The sequence below is a fragment of the Callorhinchus milii genome, unplaced genomic scaffold (assembly GCF_018977255.1).
Source record: "Callorhinchus milii isolate IMCB2004 unplaced genomic scaffold, IMCB_Cmil_1.0 Scaffold15, whole genome shotgun sequence".
NCBI lineage: Eukaryota > Metazoa > Chordata > Chondrichthyes > Chimaeriformes > Callorhinchidae > Callorhinchus > Callorhinchus milii.
The window spans coordinates 1414770-1427231 of record NW_024704756.1 but is presented as its reverse complement, the minus strand read 5'-3'; the positions used below and the strand labels follow the sequence as shown (position 1 = coordinate 1427231).

General features: G+C 49.2%; 1 protein-coding gene across 1 annotated transcript in view; it reads left to right on the top strand.

The window, feature by feature from the left end:
• Positions 1–12462, top strand: part of nhsl2 (NHS-like 2) — a 52463-nt gene that overhangs the window by 31443 nt on the left and 8558 nt on the right. Inside the window, exons 2-5 of the mRNA XM_007891004.2 lie at positions 7957–8109; positions 10054–10187; positions 10917–11088; positions 12298–12429. Of these exons, the coding sequence (XP_007889195.2) occupies positions 7957–8109; positions 10054–10187; positions 10917–11088; positions 12298–12429 (591 nt within the window). The remainder of the gene's footprint in view (positions 1–7956; positions 8110–10053; positions 10188–10916; positions 11089–12297; positions 12430–12462) is intronic.

Sequence of the window (12462 nt, the reverse complement as noted above, 5' to 3'; positions counted from 1 at the left end):
CCATCTGCCTGTCCAAGTGGATGTTAAAAATCCCACGTTATTAAAAAAGAGAAGAGAGTTTCTCTCTCCCGGTGTCCTGGCCAACAATCCTCCAAATAAAATTGGTCACTCGCTCCATGAATGTTTGTTGGACATTGCTGTGCACGATTGACTGCTCCATGTAATTGACTGCTGCGTTTCGCCCACAAAATAGAGAGTCACTCGACTTTACAGTATATTCTGTGAAGCGCTTTGTTATGATAAGGCGCTATATCAAATATCAAATGCAAAGATTATTAATATTATTATAACATTGCTAACTCTTCCCTCCCCGGGCGGCTCAGCACATTGCCTGAGGTCTACAGACACAACAATGTATTACTGAGACTGTGATCTGCTAATACCTCGTCCTCAGGCAGCGATCAGTGTAATGACAGAGCTGACAGGGCCTGTCCTGGGATCTGGGGAGGAAGGGACCTGCTGTGACTGTCTACACTGATACAGCACTGAGCAGCAGCCACACAAGATTAATGCTTTATGGTTCTATTGTTATCATCCAAAATCCATTTGATTTGCCTCAAGTAGGATTATTGGTGTTTAACTAGTGGAGCGGTCCTTGCCTGTGCACGGGTATGAGTGTTTATCTATCGGCATATGTATATGTGTGGGTGGGAACACGTGCGCGTGTGTATGTGTGTGTGTGTGCGCGCGCACGCGCGTGAGAGAGAGTGTGCACGTTTATTTTGCTGAGGCTTGTATTTTTGGTTTATTTGCTTTCTCACTTCTGTCTCAGAGAGTTGGTGGCTCGAGCCGACAGTTCAAATTTACAGCTCTGCTTCAGATGAGATGAGAGGTCCCGTTGATCTGTCCAGGTGGATGTTAAAGATCCCACGGCGCTATTCAGAAAGAGAAGGGAGTTTCTCTCCCCCGGTGTCCTGGCCAACAATCCCCCAAATAAATCGGTTGCTCACTCCATGGCTTTTGTGGGACATTGTTGTGCATTTGCCTACAAAATACAGTCACCACACATTACAGTTGAAACATTGCTTCCTCTGAGGCACTTTTTTAGAGACATCCTCCCAATGTGAACGGTGGTGACAATGCAATGTTATTAGACCCAGGTTAGCGAGCTCCTTTGAGGGAGCACCAGGACAGACACAATGGGGAAAGAGACGGAGAATTGGGTTAAACCCAAGATTAGAATTGGTTTAGAGTCAAGAGCAATAGTCAAACACAGTAACTGTGCAGGTCACGTGTGTGTGTGTGTGTGTGTGTGCGTACAGACAATATTGGTGTCTGAGCCGGGTAGGGTGTGAGTGTAACATGTTACAGTGACTGTTCAGGGCAATGTGTATGTGTGAGTGTGTGCATGTGTTTAGACAGTGTTGGTGACTGTGTGGGGGCTGTATGGGTGTGTGTGGAGACAGTGTTAGAGACTGTTTAGGATAGTGTGTGTGTGTGGACTGTCATAGAGACAGTCTTGTCCAGTGAGGGTGAGGGGCCCAGCAGGGTGAGGACCGTGGGTGAGGATAAAGCCTGGCAGATGGCTGACCTGAGTGAGCTGAGGACGTGGAGAGGGGATGTGCGAGACGGCAGAGGAGAGCGAGGGATTGGGAGATTCTCTGAGTCGGTTTACTGTGTCAGTTGAGTGACTGCACCTTGAAGATAAGTGGTGTCATAAGGGAAGGGAAGAATTACACATAACCGCACTGTGGTTCAGCCTCTCGTGTACAAAATGGGGAACATGATTGCCAAACTAGCCAAGGATATAATCAGTCAGCAACAACATCATGGTCCATGGTTGGTGTTGGCACAGCAAGTGGGAGCACGGGTTATAAACAGATCCTCAGAGTGGAGGGCGAGCGGTGGGGGGGGCCAGTGAGAGGAGATTAAGTGTTGAATTCTATAGTTTAGTGGTTAACGCACTCGCCTCGCAAGCGAGAGGGCTCGGGTTCAATTCCTGGGCAGGGCAAAATGATGCGCAAGTTTCTTTACTCCACACGCCTCTGTTTACCCAGCAGTAAGTAGGAACCCGGTTGTTAGTCGATTGGCGAATCGCTTTCTAATAATAATAAATTTGGTCACTTAATCCACGACTGTTTGTGGGACTCTACTGTGCACAATTGGCTGCCGCGTTTCGCCCATAAACTATAGAGTCAATTCACTTTACAGTATATTCTGTGAAGTGCTTTGAGACGTCTCGAAGACGCGATAAGGCCCTATATCAAATGCAAAGATTATTATTGTTATTATTAAATGTGGGTGTGGGGGGGAAGCCTAGTGTATGAGTGTAACTCACTGTGTAACTCACTGTGATCAGGATATTATCAATAAGCTACTGCATGAGACTGAACTGACTTGAAAGGCCATCTGGCTGGTGGGAGCTCTAATCCCAGGCAGCACTAATCCCGGGCTCAGTCCCAGCCCTGGCCTCTGACTGCACAGATTAAATCTGTTCGATGAAAGTCTCTGTTTCCAACCGGCTCAAGATGCCCTCTCCGTCTGCTCACCCTCGCTGGTCACTTCCAACGGTGCGTTTAGGATGGGAATCCGATTTACTGTAATCTCCACCTGCTGCTCCCTCCCCTCTCTTCCTCCATCTCTCCACCTCTTCCTCTCCCATCCATCCATCTGTAGTACCTCCTTTCTATTGCTGCTTCCCTCGTCTCTCTCTGCTCTGCCCTCATCTCCCCATCGCTGCATCATCTCTCCTCCTCTCTCTCCCCATCCTTCCCCACCCCTCCTCCCTGTCTCTGCTCTCCCCTTCCCTGCTCCCTCCTGCCCCTCCCTCACGCCATCCTCTCTAGTTAGTATCCGGTGCAGTCACTGTGTTTTTAATGGGGGATTGTTAGCCAGGAATTGGGAGAAACTCCCTTCTCTTTTGAATAGTGCCATGAGATCTTTAACATCCACCTGAACAGACAGACCGGACCTCAGTTTAACGTCTCATTCGAAGGACGGCACCTCTGGCAATGCAGCTCTCCCCCCCCCCCCCCAGCACTGCAGCAGCCTGGTTGAAGTATTTGGGAACTTATTGATTTTGTGGGAGAAGATGGGTCACCAGAGAGAGAGAGAGAGAGTAAGGAAATCCGCCTAACAATTCGCCCTGCTCGGGAATCGAACCCAGGTCCTCTCGCTTGTGAGGCGAGTGCTCTAACCACTGAGCTACAGGAATTCACATAAATAGACTGCCAGCTATTTATTTGAGCTGTTGTTATTGAGTTGGCCCCACCCTCATAGATTCTCCTCAGTTCCTCTTTAAGCTGTCTCAGAGGCGAGGTTGGGGTGTGGGAGGGAAGGGGCGGAGCATCTTTAAATGCATTTTAAGTTTAAAAAAAGGGACGTTCAGGAAATGGTGGCTGTTAGATAAAGCAGGCGTCTTGCCTCACTGAGTGACAGTGCCCCAGGCTTGACCTGCCCATCGCTGGGTGCCTTAGTTCAGCGGAGAATACAGAAAGAGACGGAGAGAGAGAGTTGCTGGGCTTTTGGTCCAGGCTGTTGACTCGTGACCCACAGGGGATTATGGCTGAGTAGGTACAACAGGGAAGCGTTAGAAACCAGCATAGGCTTTGGATCTTCATGAAGGTTAGTGCCTCAAATAATCATACAGAATTCTAATAATATTAATAGACCTTGACAATAATAATCTCTACATTTGAAATAATAATAATCCTTGCATTTGATATAGCACCTTATCACATTGTCAAGACGTCTCAAAGCGCTTCACAAGGATATATTGTAAAGTGAACAGCCAATTGCGCACAGCAGCGTCCCCACAAACAGTCATGGATTGAGTGACCAAATTATTTTGAAGGGATTATTACTCCTGGAATTCCTGCTTCCATAGCCCCATTCCCCCACCAGTCTCCACTGGCTCCCAGTCCCCACCGTATCGCCCTTTTGAGATCCTCATCCTGACCTTGACGTCCCTTCACCATCTCGCCCACGCCCGACCTCCGCAGTCTCTTCCTGCCCCACTCTCCTGCCTGGGATCCTCCGACTTCGCCTCATTCCTAACTCCCTCGTTGCCAACATCCATCTGATCCTTCAAAGTCGTCCCTCCAGGGAGAGAGAGCGCATTCCATTCCAGCAATCTATCTCTGGGATTCCCACGTGTAGGTGGGATGCATGGAAATCTCAGTGTGGTTTGGATGCTCTTAAGCAAGGGTTTCCGCAGGTGTCCAACACCTGGCTAACCACAAAAAAAACTCTCTTCCAAAATCCCTGTGCCTCACGCCTTCTCTCTCCATCTTCAAACCACTCTTTGGTCTATTTGACCACCCCTTTGGGCAACATTCTCAGACTCCCCCTCCTCTCCTACAGGTATTCTACTTTAAGTGCATGTGGCTATCAATTAGATATTAGCTTTATTTTGTGTTGATGAGGACCAGAGACTTGAAATTCCACCTAGTTTTAGTCCATGAGACCATTTTGTCTTAGAATCTATGACGAAATGTGGAGTAATAATAATACTAATCCTTGCATTTGATGTAGCGCTTTATCACATCTTTGAGACGTCTCAAAGCACTTCACAGAATATACTGTAACGTGAATTCACTGTATATTTTTGTGCGCAAAGTAGTGGTGAATTCTTAAATCCAAATTAAGGCTGAAACTGAGAATGTTTTCTCATTCCACATGACTCCCAGTTGTTTGGATTCTTGCTGAGTGCAAATTGGCTGCTGCACCAGCCTACAAACACAGTCACTTCACTATACAGGAATGTGAAGCACTGTCAGCTGTTTCACTGTATCCATAGCGCTACGAGATGCCTCCTCGCTTGAAGGCCGCTATGCAAATGTTTTGTTGTTGTTGCTGTATCGGATGCAAGGATTATTATTGATATACAGCGGCTTTAAGATCACGGCTAACACACGACGAGGGGAGGAGCCAGGTGATATTTTTGAAGCTGTTGTATTTTTTTAACCGAGAAGCTGTGTGTGTATTTGGCTTCTGTGTGGTGAAGCTGATCGAGCGCTGGCACGTGCAGTACTCACACCCCGCCCGCAAAGCGAGCTGCTTGTTTAGCAGCGAGACTGTCAGGGGAATAGCCCCCTCCTCACATTTACATACTGCGCTTTGAAATAGAGGCGAAATTGCCTGCTTTCCTGGTCAGGCCTTTAGATCTGTAGCAGAACATCAGTTATCAACAGCCTCTGTCAGCTGCTGAGATTGCTTCGTCTGTCAACGTGAGTCATTGCTTTCCATATTCAAAAGCTTCTGTGTGGAAAAGTACTGTAATAATAATTATAATAATAATCTGTGCAATAGACATAGCGCCTTATCACATCTTTCAGACATCTCACAGCGCTTCACAGGATTTGCTGTAAAGTGGAGTGACTATATTTTGTGTGTAAAAATGTGCAATGTGTGTCTGTAAGTATACTGTAGGAACAGGTGGGTTTGTAGATATCTGTGTGCGTGTGTGTGCGTTTGTGTGTGTTATCAACATGTTTGTACTTGTATATGTGTGCATGTATTATGTACACATTTGTAAATACATGTGTACACATGTGTGTACATGTGTTAGCACTAGTCTGGCTCGGTCCGATGGTTGTGGGTCCAATCCTCAGAACTCTGAACCCATATTGTCATATATACCTTACACTAAATTGAAATACTTTCCTGTGAAGGGCTTTGTGACATCCACCCAATGTGAAAGGCGCCAGATCAAATGTAAGGATTATTATTATGTTATTACAGTTTAAATCACTGTGCAGAGATAGTTTCTAAGTGTTTTTCAGTAATGGGCAGCCAGACCATAACACTAACAAGATGTGACTCTTCATAACACGTTTGAGCTCCCAAAAATAGCTACTGTTTGCAGGAGGATGATATTTTGTTCACCATGTATTTTGTCAATCCACTTTTGGATAGTCTTATTTATGAACAGTTCCAGTTGCATCGATGATTATAGGAGCTATGTTTGTTTTACATTGCCACATGCGTCCGCATTCAATTTGTAGGTCAATAATTATTATGATGATGTAGATTTGTTCGCGTGTAAGTAAGTGTGTGAGAATGTGTGCTTATGTAAGTGTATGCATCAATCTGTGCGTGTGTGGATGTCCATGTACAGGTATATGTGTGTGTGTGTATGTATGCTTAGGTATGCATAATAAATAGTAATTCTTGTATTGGTATCGCATCTTATCATGTCAGGAAGACGTCTCAAAGTGCTTCACAGGATTTACTGTGAAAAGGAATGACTGTGTATTTGTAGGCAAATGCAGCAGCACAATTGTGCACAGTAGTGTCCTACAAACAGCTGTGAAATAAGTGACTCATTTTATTTGAGGGGATTGTTGGCATGGACACTGGAAGGGAGAAACTCCCTTCTCTTTTCGAATGGTGCCATGGGATCTTTAACATCCACCTGCACGGGCAGACGGGACCTCGGTTTAACGTCTCACCTGGATCACAATACAACGCAGCCCCAGTAATGCATTGAAGTGTCAGTTTAGACTGTGAGTTTAAGTTCCGACTTAATCCCACAAGGTCTAACTCAGAGGCGAGAGCGCTACCACTGAGCCAAACCCTCACACAATGTGTCACAAAATGGATGTGTGTGCCTGTTATCTATAAGCGAGTGTGCACACGTGTGTGTGTGTTTACAGCGGAGTTGAATATTCCTCTTACCGTGTGATGAAGGTGCCAACCACAAGGGGCTGGATCCCCTCTCCCCTCTATCGCCCTCCAGATCCTTTTTGTAGTTTGTAGTTGGAGGTGCCGTCCTGCGGATGAGATGTTAAACCGAGGCCTCGTCTGCCTGTCCAGGTGGACGTTAAAGATCCTGTGATACTGTTCAAAAAAGAGAAATAAAATACATATATTGTGCCTTCACTTCACAGTAATTCCTGTGTTTCGGTGTTTCCGATGTCATCAGGTGTCGTACATGTAAGAATTATTATTATAAGGGAAGAGAATCAATTTCTCTCTCCCTGTGTCCCGGCCAACAATCGCCCAAATAAAATTGGTCACTCGCTCTACGGCTGTTTGTGGGACACTGCTTTGCGCAACTGTCACTACACTTTACAGTATATCCCGTGAAGTGCTATGAGACAACTCGAGAAACATGATAAGCGCTAAGTTAACTGCAAGGATTATTAATATTAATATTCGCTGCTCTAAAAAGATTGCTTTGTCCGACACCTTGAGAGAACCTTCTCAAACCCCCCTACCCCTCTTTCAGGGCTCCTCTGTGCTCTCTTGCGTTCAGTCCGAGGCTCAGTGCTATGAGGAAAGTCCTGTTCGCCCTCTCCTTACCTACCTTCAAACCTTAAGATCTACCTCAACAACAACAACAACAACAAGATTCCATTTATAGAGCGCCTTGACCATGCCTATGGCTGCCCTGCCTGCCCTGCCCTGCCCTGCCTGTCCTGCCCTGCCTGCCCTGCCCAGCCCTGCCCAGCCCTGCCCTGCCCTGCCCTGCCCTGCCTGCCCTGCCCTGCCCTGCCCTGCCCTGCCCTGCCCTGCCCAGCCCAGCCCTGCCCTGCCCAGCCCTGCCCTGCCCTGCCCTGCCCTGCCTGCCCTGCCTGCCCTGCCCAGCCCTGCCCAGCCCTGCCCTGCCCTGCCCTGCTCTGCCCTGCCCTGCCCAGCCCTGCCCTGCCTGCCCTGCCCTGCCCTGCCCTGCCCTGCCCTGCCCTGCCCAGCCCTGCCCAGCCCTGCCCTGCCGTGCCGTGCCCTGCCTGCCCTGCCTGCCCTGCCCTGCCCTGCCCTGCCTGCCCTGCCCTGCCCAGCCCTGCCCTGGAGCTCGGAGTATGACCCTATCGCTGTGAAGCACTCCATGTCGTTACCCTGTTTGAAGTTCCCTGTATAAATGCACGTTATTGTGGTGTTGCTGGTGTAAGCTGCTGCTTGTACCTCACTCACTCACTCACTCACTCGCTCGCTCGCTCGCTGGCCTGGTGCTGAGAAGGGGAGCCTGACTTTAACACTGACCTTTGTGCCTCCCTCTTGTCTCTCTGTCTTTAGCCGGCTCCAACTTGGATCAGGAGAGCAAGCGCACGGCCCACTTCAGGTCGTCGTGGCAACAAAATGTAAATGTCTTCAGCTCCTCGTCCCGACCCCCCTGTGTGGAGGAACTCCATCAAGAGGCCCAGCTCAACCTGCAGTCCCTGCTCCAAGGTAGGACCCGACCATCCCCCAAATCAATCCGCTCGCTCACTCGCTCCACGGCTGTTTGTGGGACTCACGTGAACGGTTAGGTTTGGTGCAACACACCTTGTCATTTTAATTAGCGGTGGGGTGTGTAGGAGGAGGCCACATTGTCCACAGCTAATGATGAACATTCAGTGCAGAGCAGTCTGCTCTCTGTACATACCTGCTCTGGGTTGTTTCACCCTCCCTCCCCCCTCCCTCTCCGTTACCAGAGAAAGTTTAACGGGAGTTTGTGAGTGTTCAATGTTTGAGGCACAGCTGTGACTGTGACTGCGCTCAGGGTCCTTGGGGTCAGTGTGAACCCAGTACTCGCTCTGTCAGCCCTCAGGTCACTGCAGGAGCCAGGCTGGTCAGTGTGGTGTGTCTTGGAAACAGATTGGGCGGAGGTTTCCCCACCCCCCCACCTTCATTGAGGGCTCCTCCATCCTCGTTCACCCTCAGTGCTATGAAGAACGTATTGTGTGAGTTTGTTTGCCCACTTCGTATCTACCTTCAAACCTTAAAATCTATCTCCTCCACCGCGCCTATGGTAGCTTTCCCAGCCCCTTCCCCCAAGCCGGGAGACTGTGGCAGTATGTGTGAGTGAGCGAGCCCTGCACGGGGCAGCCCGGGGGCAATGAGGGGAGTGGGGGGCAGTGACCCACTAGGCAAAGACACCACCTGCTGCTCCCTACAGAAAGTGTGCGGTATCTCACACTCTGCTCCCAGTGCTCAGGGCTCTGCTCAGCTACAGCCTTTCCTGGGTTAGAGGAGATGTCAGCCAACAAACCTTCCCTCCCCCTCTGGATCGATGTCCAATCAACACCTCACCTCCCCCCCTCCAATTGATTCTGTGTGCGCGTATATGGCCACCCGTGCAAACGTGTGTCTGTGTGTACGTGCGCATGTGTATGTCCATATGTGTTTGTACACATGTAGCTGTGTGTGCACATGTGTGTGGACTTTGGGTAAGGACATGGGGCTGCATTGTGACTCTCACATTTGCGTGTCCTGACAGCACTCACATGTCGAGGCACCCAATGAAACAGGGCCATTTGGGGCAGACGCACTCAACCCTGTCCAAGTTGTTACCCTACATCAGTGGTGGCCGGATGCGGCCTGCAAGGTCATCAAGACGTTGCCCACCAAACAATCGCACCAGCCCAGGAGAGTCGTTTCCACGTCACTGCCTTGTTTCCAGTAGCTATCGAGCAGCGACACCCCAGACACAGTTATAAATGCCGAAAATGGGATTTTGTCGACTGACCAAAATGGTTGACCGCCACTGCCCTGAGTGTAGGACGCTGACCAAACATTTCGGCATCAGATGAGAATAGCATCTCATTGTCAGGCATCGCTGGTTCGGGTTAGGATGTTATAACTTTCCCTGGGTTTAGGATTGATTTGTGCATTCATATATTCATCAGCCGTGGCTTTAGGAGACGATCGTTGTTCAGAACAGCCGATTAACAGCGGAATTGTACTAATTAAGGAGAGGTTTGTTTGTGAGCCATTCCCTGATTGACGGAGGTGAAGTTGTGCTCTGGCAGATAGACCCGGAGGCCTGTGCTTGTGTTGACTGTAGCACTGAACTATTGTCTCTCTTCTCTAGCACTGCTGAGCAACCAACCTTCATCGGGGCGCTTCAATCACACACCACTGGGACACCAGCACAGGGCTACGCACACAGAGCGCACACACACTCACACACACACACAGCAGAGCACAACCAGGAGTGCACACACTCACACTCACACATATCCTGCCAGCACACACAGAGCGCGCACAGACACACACAGCATACACACACACACACACACACAGAATGCGGACACACACAAAAAACATACGCACTCCCCCCCCCCCCCCACCCCCACATGCACACAACCTCACTCTGTAACCCATACAATTGTGTCTCTCTCTGTCGTCTAGAAGAGTACGGTGAGCTGACACGAGACAGCCAGGCCGCCAGCAACACCTTTGGGCAGAAATCGTCCCTGAGCAGTAGAGAGTCCACCCCCGAGAGCGGCCGGCAGGGAGAAAGGCGGCTTGAGTTTGTGTTGATGGTAAGAGGCCGCTGCTCACTGGGCTTTACTGTCCGACGTTGCCAACCCCTTCCCCCCATCCAGCTCAGCCCAATCCACCCCTAACCCCATCCCCTCTTCCTGCCCAGCCCAGCCCAGCCTGCACCGTCAAACAATCATTAAACTCGGGCCATTCCACCCCTTGGCTCCAGGCCCTCGCTCGGGTGCAAGCCCTTCATTGTCCAGGGCCTTGGGACGTCCTCCTGATGTGATAGGTGCTGTCTGTGTAAATGAAATTTGTTGTTGTTTTTAAGCCATTTCTCAAAGTGAAAACCCACCAGTCGACCACACCCAACATGGCAGGGAGAAAGCTTTGATGGAAAGATAGTCTCCCTGTAGAGACAAGTATCTTTGATCAGTTTAACACCACAGACTCAACCATACCCCAACCCCGCCTGACCCCTGCCCTGCCCCCTGCCCTGACCCCAGCTCCGACCCCACCTGCCCACAGACCTGACTCCATCTGCCCCCAGCCCTGAACCCGCCCGAACCTCAACCCCACTCTGACCACACCCACATTGATGAGGATTACTATACACTAAAGAATTGACTGTTTTCAAATCTGTTTTGGGGGGAATATCACCATCGCGCCCCCCGTTGCTCGGGAATGTTGTCCACGGCTCTGCCTCCCTCTCAGATCGGCTGCGCTGTCAGAAACACAAATTAAAGATGATTCTGTTTTGGGCATTGTATGTTTTGGGGGGGGTTTAGCCAACCGCAAGTCGATTCATTGAGGATGAGACCAGTTGCATCGGGATAAGAGCCCGGGAAACCTCTCCGCAGTCTCCCACCGCCTCAGACCCCCAGCCCGGCTGGAGTCAGGCTGTCTCCCTGTCAGCCGCAGGCTCTGTACAGGCCCACGTTGTGCCCATAAACGTGACAGGTACCAAGGCTTGGTGTGTGTGTGTGTATGTGTATCTATGTGTATGTATGAGAGTGCGTGTATCTCTCTCTCTCTATTTATGAGTGTGTGTGAGAGTGAGTGTGTGTGGATGTATGAATGAGATTGTGTGTATATGAGTGTTTGTGTATGATTATGTGTGTGATTATAGGAGGACCAAAAAGTCATGACACCATTAAATATCTAATAACTCTTAAAGGAATGATAATATATATATTTTTAAATAGAGTAGTTATCAGAACTTTTTGGTCATCCTGTAATATATAAGACTGTATCTATATGAGTGTGTATGTATCTATATATGCGTGCGCGTGTGTACGAGTGTTTGTGTACGAGTGTGTGTATGTGTGTGTGCATCCGCGGGTATTTATGAGTGTGTATCCATATGATCAAGTGTGTGTATGAGTGTGTGTATCTATATGAGCATGTATATGTATGAGTGTGTATATGAGTGTGTGTGTATGCGCATATATGTTTGAGCGTGTGTATCTATCTATGAGGATGTGTGTGTATGAGTGTGTGTGTATATGCGTGTATATATGAGTGTGTGTATCTATATATGAGCATGTCTGTGTATATCATGTGCACAGGAGCTGGGAGTTTTCCCATGTGAGGCCCGCTGTCTCTGGCTGCTCCCCAGGCTCCAGGGTAGTGCTGCAATGTGTGTGATGCCGTCCCTCAGATGAGACACTTGTTACAGTAAGGTCCCGTCTGCCCGTTCAGGTGGATGTTGAAGATCGCACGATTCTGTTCAAAAAGAGAAAGGATTTTCTCTCTCCCGGTGTCCGGGCCAACAATCCCCCAAAATATAATTGGTCTTTCACTCCATGGCTGTTTGTGGGACGATGCTGTGCGCAAATTGGCTGCTGCGTTCACCTACAAAATACACAGTCACTCCACTCCACAGGGTGTCCACAAAGTCCTGTTACTCCCATTTTTTTCTAGAGTACGTTGACCAACAACCAACAACTCAAACGTGGAAGAATGTTAATGATTGTATAGGGAAATATTTCATTGTATTCAGTACAGAGGGGGTCACAGGACTTTGTGTACAGTGTACAGCGAAGCCAGTGACGTGCTTTGAGATGTTTTGATAATGTGATGGTGAGCGCTATGAAATGTAAGGATAATTATGATTATTATTAGCCGCGTTGTGACCAGTGCAATGCCTTTGGTTTGTTTTGTGGCCAGGAGAGTCCCTGGAACGCCATGCCAACACCCGCCACTCCCTCTTCAACACGGACACTGCCATCAACCCCAAGAGCACACTGAGGAGGAGGAGGACAGTTAGCAGCCTGCTGGAGGCAGCCAACCCGCAGCGAGGTCAGAAGCTAACCCCCCCACCCCCCCCGCAGC